Source organism: Drosophila eugracilis, unplaced genomic scaffold (assembly GCF_018153835.1).
Source record: "Drosophila eugracilis isolate 14026-0451.02 unplaced genomic scaffold, ASM1815383v1 contig_81, whole genome shotgun sequence".
NCBI classification, from domain to species: domain Eukaryota; kingdom Metazoa; phylum Arthropoda; class Insecta; order Diptera; family Drosophilidae; genus Drosophila; species Drosophila eugracilis.
In genome coordinates this window covers 511,707-537,017 of record NW_024573712.1, presented here as the reverse complement: position 1 = coordinate 537,017, position 25,311 = coordinate 511,707, and the positions used below count along the sequence as shown (strand labels likewise).

The following is a 25,311-nucleotide window of genomic DNA, read 5'->3' as shown; positions in this document are numbered from 1 at the left end:
CTGGAATGAGGATTGGCAAGAGGATGGAGATGAGAATGAGGCATGATGACCACGGAGGCATAAAGCGCAGTTAGTTTGCATACAAATGGCATTTGGAAATGTGCAAAAGGATTGCGCAAAAATCAACGCGACATGCCAAGCAGGACAAATAATGTGCATAAATTTATCCACAGATGGGTAGACCAACCAGCCAAAGATTGGACAGATTCATACAGACGAGACGAGGGTATGGGTGATAGGGATCCAGAAGCAATAATAAAAAAGCAAACAAGTGATGGTCAATATGTTGCACTGGGCACTGGAGGATGGGTTTTTGTGTGGATGATGCTCCTGATGATGATTAGATTACCGCATGCGAAACTGGAGAAGGGAGCTGGTTCATTGGAGATTTTTGGATGGATGAACGGGTAAGGTGGAGACAGTGGAGACAGCCACATAATAACGCTTATGTTCTGGACATTAGCATTGCCAAAGGACGATGAGGTTTCTGCCGTGTGGACCAACTGATTGGCATCGTCGCTTACACTTTTCTTGTTTGTCCAAAACAACCCCTCTCTCGTCTCATCTACCCATCTGAATTGATCAAAGTATCAAATATGCAGACAGACTGGAATTTTTCGTAATACGATGTTGGGGTAGCAGAAGCAAAGGATGGGTGTTTTCCATACATTTCTGACCCTATACTATATATGCTGTCTTTATGTGTGTTTTATGTTAATACATAGATCGTTGTGTGGCTGTCCATTAAAGGTGTTGGATTCCTTTGAGGTGATAGACTGGGATGCGTAGGGTCAGTAAGGGATAGGAATTTACAAGATAGAATTGGTTTGAGATACAAATGTAAAGATTTTCCATTAAACGGCAGGATATACCTGTCTTTTAGAAGCCTATAAGGCTTGCATTTTTATCTTTCATTATTTTCTTTATTTTTACAAATTTATTTGAATTTTTTGATTAACCGTTTAAAAAGTAGTTTACATAAAAGTTATTATTATTCTACAGTTTAATAATTAAGTACAATCACCTTTGATTATCGCAACTTTCAGAAGAACCCCATTAATTTTACATTAAAATGTAAATTAACTTAATTAATTAACTATTAAATATATAAAATTAGTTTTATTCTTCAACAAACTGACAGATAAGGCTTTAAAAAAAGCTTTAATTCAACATTTCATTGACAACACATATAATCGCTTTAGTCCGGATATCAATTTAACAATTAATACAAATTGTTTTTCCTCACAGACGACACAGTTTCCATGGCTGCCATTTCTATATATGTGTGTGTGTGTGTGGGTGTGCGTAAATAGTTTATTGTTTAAAGGGATCAACACGGCCACAAGCCGAAACACACACACACACACACATATGAGCAATATAATTGCATTATATTTCACCATTTCCCAGCAATTTGCCTTTTGGCTGCCATTGTCTGCTCCTGTTGAATAGCGCCATCTGGTGACCGGGCTAATGAACACTCCAGCAGGTTTAAAGAGCCCAACAATGGAAGGACCCAATGCGTTTCCTATTCTCCACCAGCAATAGGAGCAAATTTGCAAATCATCAAATATAATTTCTAAACAAATTACAAACGAGCAGCCGCCACAGCCCAAAAGTTGGCAATGCAATATTCCCTACAAATTGCACACAAACACACTCACACATTTGCATAAAACGCACTTTGAACGGCCATGTTGCACATGTGTTTGTTTCTAGATCCACTGAACATTTACAAATTATGCTATAAATGTATCCTCACACACACACACAAACACAACACACAGGAAAACCCAGGGACGAAGATGATTTGCCGCTGGCATCAATTTCACAGAAGGGTTTCCGAGGAGGCTCATGGCGGAGGGAAATTGTGTTTACCACTGCAGTTGCCGTTGCCATTGCATTTGCATCCACGTTAACTGATAGCTGTTTTCCCGCCTGCTCCCGATTCTGATGCTGATTCTGAATCCGATTCAGATTCGGATTCGGAACAGGATACGGATCCTGTGTTCTCCCCCACTCTGGCTAAATCATATGCAAATGCATGCGTATGACATTTGGGCTCGAAATTTTATTGTCCGCTCCGGTTGCTAAATTATTTAGAGCCTGATTCCTGTTGCCATGACGATCTATTGAGGGAGGAGGGGATGCACTTAGAGAAAATGTTCTAGAGAGAGCTAAACATGTTTTATGGTTAGGGACAGAAAATAGAAAGACAGACGTTTAAGAACATAAGGTATTAGGAGAAAAGGAGGTTTCAAGCCTAAAGACTAAGCTACTTAAAAAATATTTTAAAATATAAATCATTTTCCTGAGTGAAAAAGCGACAACGGGTCATGCATTTTGAGCTCTGCCCACCACCACAGACAGCCGCATAATTTATGCAAAATGCGTGTGTACTCGTGTGTGTGTGTGTGTGTGTGTGTGAGTGCGTGGGCGTTACTTTGTGTATGTGTGTTCGTGTGAGTGTCGCAAATTTTAGTTGCTTTTTGGCATTGAAATCGAGCCGAGCTTTTTGGGCCTGTCTTTCAATTTGACATAAAACCTTTGCCGGATCCTTTTCGGCTCACGCTTGACACTTTATGCAAAGTGCTCATCCCTCCTTCGTCCTTTTTGGTCTCCCTTTTGGGCGTATTTCACGCCCTTTTGCCGCCGCCACACATCAAAAATAAACATAAGAATATTTATTTTTCCATATACGTGTATATATATATTGCCCTTGAAGAATGTCTCTTCCCGCAAATGAGCCACGCAAATTTTCTTTATTTTCTTTGTGTAGCTCTTTTATGTGCAACCAAGCGTGGGTAAAAAAAAAACAGATAAAGCTCCCAAAAGTTCATTAAATTTGGAATCCTTTTCTCATATTCGGTGTGGCAACAAAAGGAATTTAAATTGTTAAATGCGTATGGGAATTACCATAAAAACGTGTGCAATTTTGAATAAAATAAAGTTTTGATGTCTTAAAACATATTTAAGATTTGGGTTATGAGTAAGTAATATTATAGAACACTCACATATTTAGTTAATATAACTTATATTAAGTCACATTCACTCCCTTAAAGTGCCTCCATTCATGGCATAATCGTTAGGGCACTGACGTGGAAAACCGGAACGTAAATTGCAAGGAACCCGCAACTCAGCTCGTTGAGCAGATAAGCAAACAGATTTATGACTGCATTTAGGGGTAAAGCATTCGCAGTTAGCCTTTTCCGGCTCAACTTTTGACTCTGGAGGCCTTTAAAAATGCAGAAGACAACACTCAATTCGTACGCCGTCATTCGTAATTAAAACGAACCACTCACGTACTTTTGGAAACCAGACAAACAGAGCCAACGACTGTCAAAAGTCGCCTACGAGAGGTCCGTCCATCCGTCCGAATCCTCAAATTGACAGCCAGTCGAAAAGAGATGGGGATATACTCCTATATGGGGCAAAAGAGATAGCTGGACTGGCCGGACATAGACACACAATAATTTAGTACGTAATAGACACTACCCTCTGCCGAACTTTAGTCGGTAGTAGTCCATGGCCAGGAGTTGGACCATCAGACAGATGCTAGACAGCTCCGGTTGCAGCCCTGGACTTGTTCATTAACACAAAACATAAGCCGCCAGACAGACATGTGAATGATGAAGCACGAGTGAGTCGGCTAAATGGAGTGGGCGACGTGCCACTTGGAACAGGGATACTCGTAGATTGCGTTCAGATATCATAAATACTGGAACTAGGGATGACAGGGATACATGAGATATTTAGGTAATCCTTACCATTTGTTAGATTTTATTCGGATTATTGTATTACATATATTATTTATTCTACTCACACAACTGACATCATTTAACAGGTCATATTAAGTTGATAAATATATTAATAATTAATAATATTAAAAATAAATAATGCAATTACTGCCTTCACACAAACTCTTCTGTTAAGGAAAAAACAGAAAAATCAAATTAGGGAACTAATCTCTTCATGAAAACAACACGAAAACATTTTCCAGAAAATCACATGTTACAAATTTCCCTTCATCATGTCGTGCCTGTAGCACATCTCTAGTTGCCCACATATCATGCACTTGAACAAAAAATGGGCTTCCGCGTTTCAGGCCTTCGACTAGACCATAGTTCAAGTGCCATTAAAATCGAGTCTTGGCACTCGGACATCTGCCAATGTGAAGATGGGATTGGAATGGGAATGGAAATGGCCATGGAAATAGGGTGAAGTGGAAGTTTGTGCAACAAATTAGTAGCAAAGTTGGCTCCGACTCTGACCCTGCCTCCTACTCTTACTGCTACTCCAACTACCATTGTCGGCTCGCACTTGGGCAAATATCCGACTGCGGAAATTGCAATGAGACACGTGATCATGGAGACTCCACTACATCCGCCTGCCAGACAAATAAATCTTCATTTTGACTTGAACTTTTGCTGTGGTCCGTCGGCCAAAACGAGAAGTTGGTAGCAAATTAACAGCTGTTGCGTAGCTGTGGTTCCAAGCTCCAAGCTCCAAGCTTCCCTAGCTTCCGTAGCTTCCTTAGCTCCTGAGTTCCTGCGGCTTTGCAGGTGATTTACGGCCAAGTTGAGACTCGACCAACATCGTCTGCATATTAATATGTGACTTGGCATTTTACTTTCTACGCCATGGAACTTGCAATCAAATCCATCTCCTGCACTTTCCCCCAGACGCATTCCTTTTGTGCTTCTTTGCCCCTCGTAGACCTTTTGGTCCTTTGCTCGCAGCACGTTTTATTGTTGTGCCGGCCAATTTGTGACGAGTGAGTGCATATAATAAAGCAAATTATATTTCAAATTCAAATGCTATGCAGTCGAGCGGAAGGCGTCTCAAGAGCCAGGCCCCACAACGATAACGTGGCTGAAAGCACGGACTACGTATACGCCATGTTGTCTAGTTGGCCCAACGTGACCATGGCCTTTGCGATTCCTGGTTGAGAAAAGTATGTTACAATTATTTTCATCAAAAAACATCAAGAGAATTCCTCGACGTACACCACACGAAGTTTTGGTTTGCAATATGGACTTAAAATATACAGTTTTTAAGTTTTAATTTCATTAATTTAAGGTTTTTTTTATAAATTATTAGGGATAATGCTGAAGGTTGAAAGCTGTGCAGAATTATATTTATCTTGCTTTTTTTTTTCCTTCTTGCTCTTTTTTAATCAAACTAACTCTTCTCACATATTCGCTATTTAAGTAAATTAAATTGATCCCAATTATTTAATTTATTTCCTATAAAAAATAGAATTATTAGCCATTTGATTTGTTAGTTAGTCCAATCAGAAATAATATTGTTATTTCAATTGAAATCAAATATTTTATGCAATCACAGTTAACCGAGAACATTTTTGCGTAAAAATTAAATTTAATCCTATTAGTTTAATTGGTCGCCTGGACGTCATTTGTGCGACGTTTTTTGCCGTTGTCCTGGCTGTTGTTGATTTTCTATGTTATGTTCTACAACATGGAAGGCAAAAAGGCAGAACAAAACAGGACTGCACTTGAAATTGTTGATGGGCAAAGTGAGGAGACTTGTATGTGCGTCAGAATATCCTTTTGCCGGGACTTTCCTGCCCAACGGTTGCATCCGCATGCTTAAAGTTTTGTTTCGGGTTTTTCATTTTTTTGTTTTCTGTTCTTTTGGGTGTGTCAACTTTTTCCTTTGTTTTGCATTTTAGTTGCCCTCAGCTTCTGATCCCCACACCCTATCACCAACCTCCCCCTTCCCTCTTGACAATCGGGAAAAGCATTTCGAAAATGTGGAGAAATGAAAACTTCTGGCCTGGTCTGCAATGCTGACCGATGTCGACATCGTTGTTGGCCAGCCGCATGGCATAAAGAGCGACAGTCCGCAGGACATTTTATATTTAATTTACAGTGTGACCGCACTTGGTCTCTGTCCGTCTATCCGTCTCTGTCCATCCGCTATCCCCCTCTCCTTTTGTCCTTCACATACCAACATGCATATATATGTATATAATACCATTCCATTCGCTGTGCGAGTGCATTTAATAAAGTGCAATGCGGCTTGGAAAATGCACGGGGGAAGCCATCCGTTCGTTGATTTTCACTCTCTGAGTTTTTCCCGCATCAACGTATTTTGTTTGTTCTCGCCACACGGTCAGAAATTAATTTCTAATTCCCATTATGGTGGTCCAGTTTGCCCGAAATCTACTAAATACGCTATCCATTAAGTAAACACATACATTTTTAAACGAAAATTGCATTAAATAAAGTTTCAAATAGGCTTTCGTCCATCCAAAGTGGGGATTAGCGAGTGGACGGCCAGCTGATTGGGGGGGAGAGATTGGAAGCTGAATAGGGTGGGATGGGTAGGTGTGCCACAATCACAGTGACCAAGAGTTGCCACAACAACAACAACTGAAATAAACCCAACAAATTCGAATGGGAATTAAAACGGAAAACTTGAAAAGGAAACATGAAGTTAAGTACTTTCAATACTCTTTGGGGGGTTTTTAAGTGTACACTTCTATTATGTGGAAAATGAAATTTATAAGTTAAGGTTTTTTGCAATAAAATACTTTTGAAATATCTCATAATAAATGTGTACTAACAAACAAACCTCTAATAAAGAAAACATAAATTTTTGCTTATACTTAAAATTATATATTTTTAAGAGCATTAAATCGGTCAGTTAAAACTTATTCGGGCAGCACCAAATTCCTTTCTCAATTATTTTTGCCCTGTATCCACTCGACAATTTTTTTGTATATTTTTTTCTTTTTTGAGTTCCTGAACTTGTGGGGATTTTTTTTTTTAGCAAGATTAGTGGGTAGAGGGTCCACTCTGAATTGATGCCGAGGATTGGATGAGCTGAAGCCCCGTCCATGTCCATGGGCCATTCAGTGTGCAGTCGTCCACACTTTTATTGCTTTAATTGCGCACCGAAGCGCAACAAGAATCGACGCACAACCATCCACTCACATCTAGGACACACATGTTGCTAATGAAGTTTTCTAACAACATTTCAACTCATGTCAGATCATAATCTGTTAATCTGCGAGGCCCGACCCACGGCAGAGGGATGCCTGAAATGGCATAAAAATAAACTAGAACATGTCGAAGCTGGCGACAACTGTACCAAAAAAAACACACATACATCAATCCCCAGGACACTTAGGTCCTTTTACTCCACTTTTGACCTAGCAGTCGTGGAGGAAAGCTAATGAAAATGGATTTTTAGTTTGTCATCGAAGGGCGGCAGTCATTTAGAGAGACATGTTCAAAAGGCCTGATTAAGATGACGAAGCTTGTAAGTAGGCTAATTGAAAAGGGATACTCGATAACCCAAAGAAGATGACAGACTTAAATTAAGATACTTTTGAAAATTTCTTTTCTTCAGAAATCAGATTATTTCCCTATAAAGATGAAACTTATGTAATCTAATGTTTTATTCTTCTTATGTAGGTATTTATCTATTATTAATCTCATTATTCTTGCTTTATACCTAAAACTAATTCATTAACTTGGAATTGGAATGTAGTTCTTCTTGCTTCAATATTACAATTTACTAATTTGATCGATTGCTTAAGCTGCCACCGAAACTCGGCGCATTAATAATATCCTTTGGCAAACACAAACACAAATAAAGGCTGGCAAATACTAGCACTAACACTCACACAGACAAACTCATCTGCAATTTGAGCAACATGTCAAAGCAAACAAACAACAACGTTGACACTGTGTCTATGGGAAAACTACTCGAGGGGTTGGGAAAATTAAGGGGATGCGGAGTGCCTGACGCATTTGTATTTGTTATGCTTACGCCTCGATTGTGCTGAAAAATCAACAAGCCCATCGATGGACTATTCATTGACGTCTAAGCGCCGAATGGGTGTGTATTTTAATTAAACCTGTTTTTCGAAGGCATTTATCAGATGCAGACAGGACGTGCACCTCGACGCACCCACCACACCCAGCACTATCAGGTGCTAAAAATAAAACTAGACACTGCTAACGGGGAAAAAAGGAACACGGTGAAAAATCATCATCAAATCTACGATACACGTTCTAACCGAGTTGAACGAAAAGTCGATGAGAAATCGAAGGGGTTATGTCCTAGTAAATGAGGAATATTAATTACCCGAAAGTATCAGATATGAAAAATTATTAATCCAGGAAAATATTTAAGATAACAAAATATTCGATTAGCCTTAGTTATTTTTCTGTGTGCAGCCAACAGACATCCTAGCTAGAAGCTAACATGTTTTACTGTTAATGGACTTTCGATATTTGCAGGAAGTTATGGCAGCTTGATTTATGTCCATGCATTTTACCTTCGGTTTGCCGACCAGCAGGTAAAGTCGTTTAATTATTGAACAAGAGAGGCTGCTAACCAAATGCTTGTCTGGCAATCAAATTTGAAATAGTCTGGCATAAAGAATGTAAGCAGATTTCGATTGGCATTCCGCCATTGCTATTACTTACTAACATCAAATAAAACTTGAGTTTATAGCTTGGGACATAAAGTTGGGCAAATTGAGGGATGGTTGGAGGAATCGAAAAAACACAGAAATCAAAGTAAGCACCTAAGCAGCTTATGCAAAAGACAATCGACTACCTCATCTCCGGCCGACTTCTATATCCTTTTCGAATTTTATTCTTATTTTACAATGCCAATAGGCAAAAAGTGTTAAACAAAATTTGCGTCTGGCGTTTATTGAGTGGAACGAACGCCTCAGTTCGAGCTGAATGGAAAATGTAAAAATATAACCAGGCGAGATGGGGGTGTAAAAGCAAAAGTTTAAATTACTTTCTAGTAAAACTTTGAACCGAGACAAAAAAAAAATGGGCTAAAAGAAGAATGCAAGCCAGATTAATGCTTAAAGCGAAAAGGGTAAAATGCTGAATGGTTAAATAACTAATGCATGGCCAATGAACTTGCCGAACAAAAGTTTTTTGTATTTATCTTTTTACACCCTGTTCCCCAGCCTTAGTTTTCTTCTACCTATTTTATGTTAAATGCTCTTAAATCTTTTCGAATAATTTGGTGACAATTGCTTTTTAAACATTTTTTAAATTCAACGTTTGGATGTTAAAAATTATTTTATTGATACATTTTTCATTTTGTTATGAAAAGTTACATAGTTTTTTATTGCAGTTTTATTTCAAAAATTAATAAACCCTTATTACAAATAAAAATTATAAATTTATACAAAGAATTCCGAATTTCGTGTCCTCAAATTATTCTTAATTTCTAAAATTGTTGTTTGTTTTCGAAAATCGCATATTCGATTTATCATAATTGTACAATTCATATTTCATTCAAACTATAGTCAATACTAAAAACTAAATATATGCCTTTCAAATTAATTGTAGGTGGGGGCCCGATCAATGGACGCTGCTTCTAGAATAACCTTCATGATCTTGTCCTTGGCGAATTCCGAGGCGTCCGCGTTCAACTGGCGGAGTCGGTCGGCCACAAAGTCGCCGAAAATCTGGGAACTATCCTTTTGAGTACGAAGGGCATTGGCTACCGCCTTGTTAACCATGTCCTCATCCATGATGTTAATGGTGGACACCTCTCCCTCGCCTTCAACTTCGTCCTCCAGTCGCTGCTCACCGCCACCAGTCAAGGAGCAATTCGAGAACATGACCTGCTCCGGTTCATATAAGGCCAAATTCTCAATGATCTGCTCGTAGTCAACGGATTGGTCCGAGGAACCCAATTTCTCCTTCTTGACCGTCGGCGTTTTGGGCTGGGCCTTCGTTTTGGCTTTGTAAGGAGTGGCGTTGGAACTGCTTGCAGATGACCTATTCAGGTGACTGTCGTCCGCGGGTTTCTGGGAAAGTAATAGTTCCAAATTTTACTGGGATTTTGTACAAACCATGCTTATGGTCTTACCAGATGAGGTTTGAGATCTAAGTGCTTCATATGCTTTTTAGTCGCTGCATGGGCACGCAGATCGCTGATTTTTGTATTAACGCAGCACTTGCAGAAGCGGCAATGCGCGCGATAAGAGTCGTCCGGATCCCGGCGCAACCACGCTCGGAACTCCTCCATTTGCAGCCATACGTCGCGTAGTTTCTGCTTGTAAATTTTCATATTTCACAGTATTTAAAGGCAATAAACGAAACGAAAAGTAATTAAATCGGAACGCACAGCAACAATGTGAATGCAATAGTGATGACAATAACAATGAGCATAGAGACGCCTGCCGCCAGTGTTGCCAGTTTGCTGGCAGAAAAAAAGCTGTTTCTAGCGGTACAGAAAATAAAGCTACTTTACGCAAGGCGAAAAAAGCTTTAAAAAAGCTAAAACGTCACTGTGCGCCTGTGCGCTTTCGAAGTTACTTGTTTTATATCTCCCTTGGAAAGTTGCTTTAATTGAGTTTATAATTTATTTATTTATTGTAACCAAAGTACATATATTCTACTTTTTTATTTGTAATTTTTTATTTAATTTATTTCAAATATATTTATGTAATTACTATTAACAAATATTAGGAGCTTATAAAATGTATAATTCGCTTGATATATATGGGTTTGGACTGGAAAATAGCTGATCTGGCAACACTGATCTGGTTTCTCTAAATATCGCTAGAATACCAACTATCGGTTACCGTGACAAACCTATCGTAGATCACGAAAGATCAGGACTTATCGATAACACATTAAATATCAGTTGGGCTATAAGCCGCGAATATTTTTGATTTTTGAATTAGCAAATCCCAGCATTATACAAATTTATTTATTTAGTTTATATTACTTATTTATTTTTTATTAGCAATATTGTAATAATTTAATACTGAACTACTTAAAATAAGTTCGTTTAAATGATTTATTTTGTTACAACACCCATGAATGTGTATTTTTATTTAGTTAATCGAACTTTCCCGCCATGGAATTATTTTTGCAAATCACCAAATGGTCCGAACTTTGCTCATCTGCCTATATCAAAGCCCGCAAAGGGATGTCCTTTGTAGTGGGCCTTGCGGGCATTGGCAAAGGACTGTCGAGCTGGCAGACAAACAAAACTCAACCGCAGACAGCCCACTCAAATGGAGTTGGCTCCTTTAAAAGTTCATTCGTTTGTAAATAATTTTTAGCCGGCGGCAAAATCGATACTTCGCTTAAGATTTTTGCATCCATACATATACATATAGTGCAGAGCGAACATCGCAGGGCTCTGAAAATTTTGTCAAGCTGCGCAAAACTTTCAACGGCAGCCGTCGAGCAAAGTTATATGAGCAGCGTATGCCGATAATCCATAAGAGAAAAGTCGGTGGGCCAACGGCATAAGCCAAATGGTGAAGTTTTGCTATTAAAGTTTTTCATCAGCGCCTATTTGCCGAGCTCTCGAAACTTGGCCCTAAACCCCTTCTTGGTGTTTTTGGGCGAAGGGCAAATATTTGTCAGGCAATTAAATGTTTACTGTTTTTATTATATGCTTTTGTTTGCTCTACCCTTCTGTGCATTTTTATTGTGACAAAGGGTGGCAAGAGAATGGGTTGTAGTCTGCTCTTCCGGTTAAAATTAATCATACGCCCGGTTGCCGCAAGGCAAACAATTCGCCGAAAGCAAAAAGGGACCAGCTAAACCGCAGCTTAATGTGCACCTTGCAACGATTATGCGGTGTATATGTATATTAAGTTCAGGAAAATGGTGTACAACACTTCGTAGGGATGAAAACTTAAGGAAATTTTGAACATTAACGCGAGCAAAGACTTTAAACCTTAAGCTAAATAATTATACCATGTTATATTTTGTTTCGGATATTCTTAAAATGATTTTAAAACTTTTTTTTGAAAAGAACAGAATGATCACCTCTGCAAAATTGATTTCATTTAAAAAATATTTTACTCGTTAAATTTTACTTAAATAATTGTCAATCATTGTAACTTTTCAGACTTTAAAAGCCAGACGGATATATTTTTAAACCTATTTGTTACCCACGTAGCCATAATTATTTCGATTCAATTAATATACCATAACCATGGCCATTCATTGGACGGTAATGCGATTTGCTGGCCAACATTTGAAGCGATTCGGCGACGCGGATCAGCATATTATTGCCACTCATTCCAGCGGGCTCAAGTAAGCTTCACAACAGCCAACCAGTCTCGATTTCACTGTATATGCATGCAAATTAATTAACAACACTCGTTGGGGCCGTAGTAAATTAATAATTTAGCCAGACATTACGCATACGACGCATCGGCTGAGTGGCAGTAAAAAGCTGTCCAAAAATGACGCGGAGATGGGCCAAGAGTCATTTTAATTACCACATAACAAGGCAGCGGGCCACAAATGGCAACTGGGAAATGTGGAAATGCGAAATGCCAGGGCAGTGGTGTGGGTGAGCGGAAAATGGAGAAGGGAAACCATGTCACGCTAAATGGGAAATGTTGCGAATACGACCTGAGGGCACAAGTGCCTGTGAGCTTGGGTTTGAGTGTGAGTGGTGTGTGCGTTTTATGACATTGCCAATTTACAAAATTTCATAAATATAAATTGGTTTTAAATGTTAAAATAAAACAATTAAAATTGCTGTTGGTGAGTAGCAAAGTGAGCCGCGCCATTCTCCATGGATAATATTCACGAATTTGGTAAACATTCGAGGAACCCTGAATAATTTAGCCGGAATTATGATTGCATTTCCCACGAGAGGGAGTTGAGTGCAAATCGGAAATTAGGCAAACACAAGCCATTCACATTTACATTGAACTTTTAGCCAAATCACAACCGGCAAAATGGCTCAATTCAATCGACGCAAACAACAAATTTATTTAGCTATCAACCATTTAATTTTTTTTTCGTGGACAGCTCTGAAAATTGTTTATGGTTGTTACTGTTCTTGAACATTTCATTGGTTGGCGATAAAACAGCATGACAAATGAATGGAATTCGTTGGCAATTTTCGTTTTCACTGCCCCCATAAATTTGGCACTAATAAAACTGCGGAAAAGTGTGCTACAAAAAAGCAATTGGAAAGGCATCAAATTCGAGTGCAATAAATACGACTTTAATAATACAGCGTACGTTCTTTTCCCTTTTTTTTCTTTGTAAGTAATCAGCAATCAATGTGAAGTTCTTGAAGCTCAGATGAAATCTTTGACTTTAAGTCAGAGCTATTAAATGGCGGAGCATAGCTAACAAATCGATATTTAATGACAAAGCTTAGTCACACCCACGCACACCCAGCAACACTCCCCCTCACACACTAACACTTGCACACTCAAACAAAGCAAGCACATACATCATTGTCAATGTCAAAGTGTCAAAGCAAACTTGCAGTGCACAAAGCTAACGGCGCATAGTTATTACACCGAAAGAAATTCAAATCGGGTTAGAGCTGCAGTCTAATTTATCTTATATATTCGGAAATTGATATTGGGTTCTGATATTACGCATCAAAACATAGTCAATTCTATAATTATTAGACAGATTATATATATATCAGTATATCAGTCTAATCTTTTAATAAAATAATAACCAAAAATAAGAAAATCTGTTGGGTGTTTCCCTAAATGAAATTGTTCTCACTGTACTTCGTAGCTCTCAATCCTTAGCTTTTAGAATCATCAGATCGGGCCGACCCAAGTCAAGTGCAATAAACCCTCGAACCGACTGGAGAGTTTTGCATTTCAGCCACGCCCACATAATGCCTAGCCTCTTTTAGCCCGCAGTTATGATGTTGCTGTAAGCAGCAAGTAAACTGCAATTTGCGCACAAAAACTTTGCTTGCGACAAACTTTCCGCCCATACATATGTCCCTCTCTCTGGCTCCCTCTGTTTTACTCTCTTACTCACTCTCTTTTGTTTGTATCTCCCTCACTCCGCTGTTAGCAAACGGGCAACAATTTGAACTGACAAAGTCCGGCGATAAAAAAAATGTTTAAGTACTTTAGTTGCGCTCCGAATGCATCGCACAAAAGTTTATTAAACAAACAGGTAACGATAAAACTGAATGGCAGTGGTAAAAAGTGGGGGAAAACAAGGATGATTTACTCGTCGTGCTTTTCTTTTTAACAGATGTTTCAATGAATAACAAATTTATAGTTTTCGATGTTGTGCGGGTCACCAATGGTTCTTAAATAACAAAAGGGAAAAACAAGGGAGTTAAAAATATGAGCACGGCACTAAAAGTGAAAATTTGTAAATTTCAAAGGTAAAAATGTTGTTTCTATAATGCTTTAGGTTTATTTTAGGGGATAAGAACTAATATTAATTTGAAGGTATACAAAAACAAAACAAGCTTGTCTACCTGTAAAGAAAAGTTTCCTAAGACCTTGCTTTTCGAAGATTATCCCACGGAGTCATTGAAAAGCCCCCAACAATCGGGTGTCAAATTGACGAGTAGCTTGTCTAGCAATAACCTCCTTGCCCACTCACCACTAACAATGTACAGTCATCGCTGTCGTCCTTCGTCTTTCACCCCTCAGTCGCCACGCCCACACCGCTAGTGCCCCGCCCACCAATTGTATGTACGCCGCTCGCATAATCAATTATGCGTCTGCAGTGCGTCCAAAGTTCCCTCTAAACTTGGCAATTTATTTGCACCGGAAACTCAACATAAATCAAACTAATTTCTCCTGGGATTTTTCAGCACAACTTCTACCGTGTCCCATTCGCCCTATCTCCTTCCCACTCGTACTGTTGTTTTTGGTCACGTGTTTAGCTGCGTGCGAGGGAGCGAGATGGTGCGATGGGGAGGTGTAGCAAATTGAATTTGTCGCGCTGTGTTGCATAATTTGAGGCGCATTGTGCGTCTAATTGGCCATCCCAAGGATAGCAAAAGGAAAAAGTGAAAGCCCCGAAGACATGCGGGAAGTTCGAAGGATGTTCTGATTAGACAGGTTTTGTTCTATATTACCAAAGGTATTCTATACTAATTGTGTGTGGGCTGTTCCTATTCAACTGAACCACATTGTACCTTTGCCGCTTGTTGATTTCGGTATTCGTGGGGCATCACTCATCTGCGTCATTTTCGTTGTCACTGCCAGAGGAAATGATTTACAGGATTTCGGGAATAAAACGGTAAGACAGGGGAGAAGTTTCATTTCATCTAAGATATATTTTAGATGTTTTATTTATATCCCCCAAGCTGGTTTAATAACAGCTTTTTCGAATGTTTTATGATATTACCGTTGTAGTAAACGAATTTTTAGTCTTTAAATTGGTATTGTTTTATAGCCAACCTTATGTATACAACTTAAAATATTTATTTAAAAAAAAAATAATACAAACTGTAGGATGTCTAACTTTTTCCAACCAGTTGCCTTTCAAAAAAATACTTATTTCTTTTACAAAAATCGATCGAAATTCTAGTAATCCCAAAATGGAAAAAACAACCACAGACAAAACGGGCCGTGGCATGGAATTGCCTATGGAACCTAAGCTAAAAGAAGTCGATTTGAATCATTTTCGTATGAACTACGAGATGCCAGCATTTATGGAAAACTATACTTTGCCCAAGAAAAGAAACGTCTTGGCAGACCTAAAGAAATTTTGGCTTGAGAGCAACTATCACGATTTCACAATCCGAATCGGAGAACATGTTTTCCCCTGCGATCGGATAGTCCTAATGGCCTATGTAGATCTAGTTAGGAAAGATAAGACTAAATCAGAGCTACGATTGCCAGAGAATTCGGTTAGACCGGAAATCTTTCCTATTCTATATAGATGGATGATTGATCAGGAATTGATGGTGAAGCGTTCAGAAGTCGCTAGACTCCTAATGGCTGTTGATTATCTCAAAATCGATCTATTGTCCGAACAGATATGGCGTTGCTTAGATCGGGGTACAGGTAGTGGTGAACAAATGGCTATTCAGTTGGCCCAGGATGCACTGGCCTTTAAGGATCTAACTCATTTGCATTATCTTATGCTGCATAGGATTAGCTATTACTTTCTAATCTTTGCATCCTCTGCTGAGTTCCTCGATTTGTCTGCCCATAGTCTGGCCACTCTGTTCTCATCGAGCAACATAAGGGTTAACACAGAGGCGGAGGTTTTTTATGCCGCCATCCGTTGGCTAACTTACGAGTGGCCCACTCGTCAAACCTATGCGGCGGAGGTGATGAAAAAGGTGCGAGCCGCCAGGATGCCAACTGAACTACTCCTAAAGCTTGAGTCACCGGTGGACGACATACGAGTGGATCGCGTCCTTGGGCTGCCGGATGTGAAACGTCGGATTAAAAAGGGCAGGTGGGTACACCGGTTGAAAATTGTTTTCTACTCCCCTTATTGTTTAGAGTAATATTTCCGAGACTTACATCATCCCTTATCTGACAGAATAACTACTCTTGCCGTCCTAAATCTTCCTTAAAATACCAACACTTAACTATTTGTTCTCAGTGCATCATATGTTAATTTCTCTTACGCCCAATTAACTGCCGTATCTCCTCATTAGCTTCGACCAAAAGGCAATGGATTTTGACGACGGAACGAGGCTGTACCAGGAGATTTATGAGATCTTTGACGTGGACTTGTCCAAACCACGGCTATTCATCTGTCACAATATGGCACCTTACCACGAACCGAAGCCCAATTCACCTGACCAGGTGTTCAGCTACGCGGACTTCCTCAACTACCTTTCCGCCCTGCAGTCAGTGCCCTTGGACACCTTGCAGCTCCTCGAAAAGCCTCAATGACGGACCAAATGGCATCGAACCCACCAAAACTCGTTCCTTCATCTACTCTTTCTCCTCTAATGGCCGACGACCTTGATGATGATGATGATGATGCGGCTGTGCAAGATGACAGAGATCGTGCTGTGTGGCAGTTACACCAAATTTGCATTACCTGGGCAGGTGTGTTCCTGCCGCTACTTCTTCGACGTATTTAATGCCAGTCGCGTTTTTCACGAGAGCAGATTGAAAAGTTTGTGAAGTATAAATGTTTCGAAGCTCATTTACCTTAAAAACTAGGAAATATTTTACAACCTTTTGTAATTACTCTATTTTTGTATGAGACAAAAATAGTACAAATAATATTAAATTTTCAAACTTTATTGTGTTTAAAAAGTTTTTGCTTTTAAAAAGTAGTAAAAACTTATTTATTAAACTATTTTACTACCCCTCTAAATATCACTTAAAAAATTGAAAATTTTACTAAAAAATAGTTTTATCCTACCCCTGGAAGCCAAACATTTAACAAGCGCACTTCGCAATCTTCTTAAACTATGCAATAGGGCAGAGGCTTACGTCAAAGGGGTTACATTATCGAGCATTTTCATACAACATAACTAACTTTAAGGAAAATTCGTTTAGAAAATATTCGTTTGGCAAATCAAAGCTTAAAGCTCAAGATGCCTACAAAATCTAAAGTGCTCTTTGTATCCGCAACCCTGTTTTCCATCTTATTACACTTCCCCAGTGATTTTCGAAACAATTTCCTCATCAGCGGTAACTGTGAACCACATTTCCAGCATCGTCGTCATCCTGGCCACATCACCTTGTTTTGGTTTGGAATGCTCGCGGCACTGCTTTTGAGCTTTACACACATACATACCTGCCACCTTTCCCACCCACACACAGCCGCACACCTGTCGTCGCTGGGAAATTGAAAATGTTTGTTGCTGCGGCAAGAGTCTGCAAAGTTGGCAAATCGAGATTGCAGTTTGCTGTGACGATGATGTTTACGAGGGCGATATTCCCGGCTAATAACTGCAAGCTTCAAGCTTCCCAAAAGAAACATTTGCATAATTAACAATGTCGTTGAGGAATGAATGCTTGGCAATCCGCTTAAGCAGTTTGAAAAAAAAATTATTACTAAATGAAAACTACTAAAAAAAATGCAGGGAAATACAATTTCCTAATGTGCTCAACACGTTGAGGTTTTGAGAAGAGAACAGGTGTGTGTTCATGTGTGTGCAACCTGTTATTAAAATCATAAATCTGCATTAAGCGCGTCTCTGTGTGTGAGTGGCAAACAAAACGGCTTTATCAGCTAGGCAACGACGCATTTTTCATACATTTTTTCCTCCCAAAACATAAATTTATTTTAGGGGCTCATTCGTCTCTTTTTTTTAATAAACTCTCGCTGAATTTTCTCCCCATCCTAAGCTTCGCGCAGGGCTTATATCCTGAAAGGAGTCCTTTAATTCATTTTCCATACACTCTCTCACACACACACACACACAGAGACTAAAAAAACAGCGGAAAATGATTAAAAACCACTTTAATATATCTTCTTTGTCACTTTAGCTGGCTGTGAAGGAGAATAGGATGTGGTAGAGCAGGCTTACGAAAAGCCCTTGTTGACTGACAGGGGAGGCTTTAAATTTTGCTTCTCGGGTACTTGCTAAAAGAAGGGTTAAGAAGTGTCTCAAAAATAAATTATTTTTAGTTAAAGGAAATTCAGTTTTGCTTCATTTTTTAGTATTTTATTTTTACTTCTTAGTTAACCTTTGCTAGGATTGAATGGCGAGGGATTAAAATCAAAGGGATTACGTCCTGGCGGTGGTGGCGGTCTCCAAACTCTTGCCTCACAGTAAAAAACTCCCAATAAAGCCATATATATGACTAAGAGCAGCGAAAACTGTAGACTTTTCATGTTTCAGATCAACTAAATTCGATTGCTAAAAACAATCCGTATTTATAGGCGAGCTTATAGATCGGAAGATGGGAACCCCAGTTGATGACTTCAGAAGCTTATCAATAAAAATACAGAGGGGACTTTTTTTAAATGTTCTTTCCCAAATAGGGAATCTTTTCGTCAGACTTTTAAATAGGTCAAAATTAATTAAAAAGATTATGTAGATGCTATCAGCCAAACGCACACATAATTCGTGCTGGACCTGTTCCACCGGCTGTTCGATATACGATATATCGATATTCGTAGGGCTGCCAACTGACGTGCATACCTTCACCTTACATACATATTTACATATGCATATGTTTGTTTTGAATATTTAAAAAGATTGCATAGAAAATATCAAACAAATATAGTTATGTTAGCATCCACTAGGAGATAATTCGTTAAGTTATATATCAATACTAGATTTCTCTCAGTTATTATCAAAATATAGACTAGTACTGACTAGTAGTCTGTATACCAGTATAACTTGATAATGGAGGTATTAAATTACCCTTCAAACCATTTCCAAGTATGAATGTAAATACGATTGGTAAACAGAAGCCTCTATCATTTACTATTTGGGTGATATTCAATAGAAGAAATTGAATACGAACAATAGAAAACCCCCACTCTGCAATATATGCATAATTGGCCAAACTTAAGCTGCCCTATTAACGTGTCAGTGAAAATTAGGCAGTGAAAACTAGCTGGCCAACTTATATGGTAGCTATCGATTTTGTAGTTGCTCATTTTGTGGGAAACACAATAAGAGCCGAAAGAGTGAAGGATGAAACAGACACAATAACAGGAAAAAAAAGTTCAAAATTACAACGCATAGTTGCGGTCAATTGTTAGTGCAAAATACCCCAAACAATTAGAAACCACAATTGCTGTTCTGGCCAAGGGAGAACTTTTCATTTTTCCCGGCAGGAGTGCAGCCTGCAGTTTCCTCTTTTCCTTCTCCTCCTATTTTCTCCCCTCCTGGGTGCTTCATCTGGAAATGCATTCTGAGGTTAATGCTCCAAGCCAAACGAAGGGAAGCGAACATTGAGGCACCACCACCCAACACCGTCAGCTCTTCCCAAAACTTAACCCACCACTTTAGCCCCAGAGTTCGGTTTATAAACTTGCCCGGGCATTTCTGTCCTGACAGTACATTTGGCAAATTTTCTTTCTCCTCAGAGCTCAACTTTTCTGCAGCTCCAGCTGCAGTTTTCCACTTTCCACTGCCACTTGCCACACACCGCTCCTTGGCCTCTGTCCCTCTGTCAAGTGAGGCGGACATAATGCGATTTTAATACAGATTTCGCCCGACTCCCTCCAGTATTGGCCGTTTTTGCCCCCTCCGGAAGACTGAAGTCTGTCATGTTGCATGACAGTCCCCATAGAGGAGCAAAATACACTCGTATATGTAATTTATAAGCCCTTAACTGTTTATTTGCTGGCCAAAAACCTTCCACTGACGTGTACCACATTTCGGTCCAATCGTTTGATAACTGCGTATCCTCCTGGCAGGGCACTTAAGCCGCTTACCGCTTTTGCTCATTTCCCGAAAGTTTTCCCCAGGACTTCTGTGCAATTGAATAATTAGTTGGTAGATTTGAAAATTAAATGAGTTGTGGATTGGCAAGGAAGTATGAATTTTACGAGCTACTACAATGGACATCTGGCCAAGTTAATTAGGTTCTATTTGGGTTATTAATGGATGACAAAAGTTGCAACTGCAGAGGATTAAATTTAATTTATATGAAGGATAATACTACAATAACTTCTCTTTGAAAAGTCCTTTGATATGATTAGAAAGTAGTGCATGAGCTAATTGTTGTTAAGATCTTTACTGATAGCTTTATAATTCAACTTTTAATTTAAACAACTTTTTAACAGGATTAAATCGATCTTAAGATCTTAACCAAATTAGCAACGAAAGACAAATTCCAAATCCTTTGGATTTTCAGAACCAGAAACCCTCTCTCAAAAGTAAATCCCATGCTAGTTGGCCCACTTTTTGCTGGCTTTACCAAAAATTGCTGTGGTACTTCACCTTCAACTCTTTAGCTTTTGTTTTTTAGTGTGTCGACGGCGGCTGAGCACTTTAGCACACCCAAAGCCGAACACAAACGCCAACGGTTTTTTTGGTTGGTGGATGGATGGTTGGGTGGTTGGCTGGTTGCTCTGCACTTGTGGGTGCTTCATGCTTTTACAATCCTATTAAAGTATCAGACAATCTAATCAACGGCAGGCGGCAGCTCAAAAACCGCGCGTCCTGCACACGCGCTAAACGTTGCCAAAAAGCGACGACCGCAGACAGGACGAAAGCTCAGCTTGCTGGGAGGTAAAGTGGGGTATGGGTATGGTTGTGGGTGATGGGTATAGGATGGTGGGTAGATCCGCAATTGCTGACGCCATGGCTGCTTGTTGACAGCCCCTCCACATCTCCTCGAATCCCTAAGCATTCGGTCTACAACTAAACACGCAGATAGACAAGCAGATAGCAACAACAGCAATCACAAGAATGCCAACAATGGCACCAAACAACAATCGCATTACAAGGCAAAATGTCCAGTAAAACAGGCAGAGGCAGAGTCGACTATTTGATGGCTTTTGGGTGGCTGGCAGCCAAGGAAAGATGTAGGGAAGATGGTTCCCACTTTCTCGGCCAGATCAGACATCGTGAGAGCTGAGTTTGACCATGTGAAGAGTATGTATCAGGGATATATAGGAAATCTTGATGCATGATCATTATCTTACTTTCTTAAATAAGTAATAAGTTTAGTATAACTATTAATTTCATATATTTTTATTAAATATATAAATTATATTCATGGTTTTATTCATATTTCCTATTTTAATTCTCTCATTTACGTTATTAAAAAACCCCTTAAAATTGAATTTAAAAATCTCTAAAATCATATGCGTAAACCAGCTGACCCTTCGGATTTTTCCCATCTCACGCAGCCATCTCCGGGCGTGACTGTTGCCGTCGGAGTCGCATTGTTGGTTCGGTCTGCGTCAGTTTAATTTGAATACACTTAAGTGTGTTGCGGTGTGCCTGGGAGCCGTTACGAGAATTTCCAATTGAAAATCACTTCAAGTTTAATTTGATTGCCGCTCCGGCAGCCGAGAGAAGTGGTTAGCCCTACCCCTCCCTCTCTCTCTGTGTCTCTGCCTCTGTCTCCGTTTCTCGGAACCCATCTTCGTCCGAGTCCCATTGCCATTCCATTCTCTTTAGATTGTCTCTCGATTTTAATCACATTTCGGGTCCCCGACATTAATATTGATGAAAACTTGTTATGTTCTGCATAATTTCTGAGGCATCAGTGAAAACAGCAACATGTTTCAAGTCCCCTGGCCAAATAATGGGGGATATACTCGTACTCGAGTTTCCTTAAGTTTCGGTCGGTGAAGTTTCATTACTTGATTATTTCTGCGTTTGGGAGTGTTTGGGGGGAGGTGGCAGAATGAAAAGGAGCTGAAAAAAATGCACGAAACGAACGAAATTAAATCTCTCCAGGAGGCAAAGTCAACGAAAAAGGGGCAAATGGAATGCGCCACGCAGACGAAACGAGTCCGAGGGCTGAGAATGTAATGCAATCAAGAAGTCAGAAAGGAGAGACTTCAAAAAATCAGTTCACAAAGAATGCGGAATACTCTGTAGACGTTTCGGTCTGCCTTAGCCAAGAACTTAAATTGAATTTTTCAGACTTTGGTTCGGGCAATAACAAAGGCTTAACACTTTATTAACTTAATGCCCCCATCCATCTTCGATGGTAGATGACCCCTGACAACAAAGTATAGAGGAGAGTATACACCTACGTGCCCGGTCATAATCATCTTTCCGCCACAACGATGATGAACCCATTATACCGCCCACGGTACACATTCCAGGTGAGGGTAAAAAGAAGCAACAAAAATTGGATTTTCATTATTTACAGCATATTACACACACATCCTCGTGGTCCTGCTGCCTGCTGCCTGTTGGGTATCGTGTATCGATAGGCATATGTACCTATATATGCATCAAGTAGGTGGGCTAGCTTTTATTCGCCTGCAACGTGGCGTATACGTAACAAGCAAATAGAAAAAGAAGGCCCAGGATGTGAGTGAGATAGACGTATAGACAGGCAGACAGACAGACAGGCTGACAGGATGGACCCTTTGGGCTAGGAAATTAATTAAATTAAGTCAACGAAAAGTGAAACGCCAGACGCACATAGTCCCTGGATCTCCACACACACACCCACTTGTGCATTTCCTGTTATCCTGCGAACGGGGGAAGCCTTTGCCCGCAGGACACAGTCTTTGACATTCATCGCTCTCTCTCTCTCTCTCTCCCCATCCACTCATCACTTTCAGTTGTGATGCTTTCCGCCATCCGCGATAAGCTCGCTTCGTTATAATCCTAATTAAATATTTAGGTTTACTCTATGGCTGTATTTACTCAGTCCCCTCCTCCCTCTCCTCTCCTCTCGCTTTCATGTCCTGTTTTCTGTTTTGGCCCTGCTTGCTCGTCTTTATCTGATAAGCCCTTCGCTGGCTGGGCAAGGGTTAATTGCATTAGAGTTATGACAATTGCCAGCAAATTTGAGTTGGCAACGAAAAAAAATGCAAAGCAAATAAGAAATGTGATTGCGAAAACAAACTCAAATACAGAACGAGAGACTAATTAGATAAGACTTGCCTCGCGAGCTGAAAATATTGAGAAGCGCGGAGGGAGGCCCTCTTCGGGGTACAGTTGAGCATGCAAAACTAACTAAGTGTTTAAATTGAACTATTTTTCAGTGTAAAACCTTCTAGAAAAAAGTACAAAATTTTTCTATAATTTTTCTTTATTTTTTTCCACACTCTACCACTTTTTGTCTAGACAGGATCAAATACTTAACCAATGTAAGGGAAAGGCCCTGAAACCTAAAAAATGCTATCTGTTCCAACATTTTCCACTCCATCCAAATCTTCTGGCCCACACCATTTTCTTGACCGTCTGACGTTTGCCGGCGCAGTTGAGACAGGGCGCAATTTGTTTTAATCAACAAAGTCAAAAAAGGGGCACGTAGATCTCCATTCTGTGAGAAATTAAATAAACTTTGTGTTGGCCAAACAATTTGCCCATCGTCCGCCTCCGAAGCGTCTGCGGTTTTTGATCGCCCCACCAAGAAGCGAGGAGCATACACAAAAACGCTGACAGGCGATGGTCCACGACGAAGGACCTTTCGCCAAGGACTAGAACGTGACTGTTCGGCGCGGATAAAGGGATGCAGCATGCAATCCTTTAAAGCGGTTTAATAATGCACCGAGGTTTAAGTTCCGGAGAAGGACATTAATTTTCTTGAGCACACAAATTTGTCATAATGAAGTCGAATTCTTGGCCAGCTCGATTAGCCAAAGTGCCGTGCCCATGGTCCTTGGAATAATAACAACAATACGTTCGACAGATAAATGAAAATTCCAAGAGAAGAACATAAATTATTTCAAAGGCCCTGATTTATTGGCTGACCACAAGAAAATCCACAAACAAACCAAAGGAGATTTGGAAAAGAAATACGCTTTGGCAGACGTCTTTGGAGTTTTCTTTTTAGACAAAAAAAAATGTGTATTTTGGTCAGTTCTTTGGTTTAAAATGATTTTTATATTTTTCGTTATTTTGGTTAGGGCATTATTATTTCGCTTTCGCTACTTTGATCTGTTGCCGTATTTATTGTGCGTCCATTGTGTGTTATCAATAAAGCAAATTGAATTTGCTGCGGTGAAAAAAGTGCCACTGAGGTCGATCAAGATAAATGTCAGCGGGAGAGCGATGTGGGCCAAGAAAATGGGAAATTGCCTCGAAGACAGTTCAAGCTCCGGGCAATTGTTTGCCATTGTTTGTGATGGTTTGTTTTGTGAGTTTCTTTCTTACTTCTTGGTGGGTTTAGATTTGAAATGTTTGGGTTAAATGAATCTCCACGGATTGTTTTGTCTTTTGGCCCAGCCCCCCAAACAATGATAAATGTAAGAGGTTAGCTGATGATTTAAGGATCCCATCGCCTACTCACCCGCATCGCAGGCCTTGACATGTTCATTCCCTTCACAACCTGCTTATTTATTTATCATCCTCACATACTTTGAATGTAATGAATCAAATCGAATCGAATGGAGGATCGAATAGGTTCGGTTCGAATCAACTTTGTGCGCTTCGAGGCGTAAATGTTTTATGGAATGATTTATTATTCCGGGCTCTATCTGTCTGCTGGATGGGCTGAGGAGGTTATGTGGAGCTGAGAGGCGTAGCCCTAACCCTAGGCCATAAAACATGGCCCCTTATTTGTTGAATACTTCTATGCTGGTCCTATTTGGCCCCGAAGGTCCGAAAGGAACACGTCAAATCGATTGTTAACAACCGAGCTAACAAGAACAAATGTCGTTTCGGATTGAAAAATTGTTATTTCTTTGTCAACGTGTTGTTTTCGGTTTTATTTTTTTTTGTCAGCTTTTCTTATACTTTCATTTTGGTAAGGTGAAGAAAAGCGAAGGCACTGGAGGATATAATTAATGATACTGCGGCGACAAAAAGAAATCCGAGTTTTTCTTTGTTGTCCGGAATTTAATTAGTGGTCGAACGAATCCCTTTGAACTTCGTGGTGGCGAAACTTGATTGGTACAAATTCAAATGCTTCTCTAGTCATCTCCCTCAGTGGTTTTTCCTGCCAATTCTGCCCCATCTCAGGCTCACTTGAAATTAATTACTTTGATTGCGCTGGCGTTAATTACATGCAACCAT

General features: G+C 39.7%; 3 protein-coding genes across 3 annotated transcripts; 1 reads left to right on the top strand and 2 right to left on the bottom strand.

Annotated features, from left to right (window-relative positions):
- Positions 1-9,061: 9,061 nt before the first annotated feature.
- LOC108106276 lies at positions 9,062-10,176 on the bottom strand. The gene is made up of 2 exons (XM_017213242.2): positions 9,880-10,176; positions 9,062-9,817 (listed from the first exon to the last, which is right to left on the bottom strand). The coding sequence occupies exons 1-2, from the start codon at positions 10,078-10,080 to the stop codon at positions 9,344-9,346; spliced, it is 675 nt and encodes a 224-aa protein (XP_017068731.1). The 5' UTR covers positions 10,081-10,176; the 3' UTR covers positions 9,062-9,343.
- Positions 10,177-15,283: 5,107 nt separating this feature from the next.
- Positions 15,284-16,989, top strand: LOC108106307 (actin-binding protein IPP). The gene is made up of 2 exons (XM_017213278.1): positions 15,284-16,184; positions 16,390-16,989. The coding sequence occupies exons 1-2, from the start codon at positions 15,316-15,318 to the stop codon at positions 16,628-16,630; spliced, it is 1,110 nt and encodes a 369-aa protein (XP_017068767.1). The 5' UTR covers positions 15,284-15,315; the 3' UTR covers positions 16,631-16,989.
- A 1,358-nt stretch (positions 16,990-18,347) lies between these two features.
- On the bottom strand, positions 18,348-18,533 carry LOC108106346. The gene has a single exon (XM_017213326.2). It carries the CDS (start codon positions 18,531-18,533, stop codon positions 18,381-18,383), a length of 153 nt encoding a protein of 50 aa, XP_017068815.1. The 3' UTR covers positions 18,348-18,380.
- Between the last annotated feature and the right edge of the window lie 6,778 nt (positions 18,534-25,311).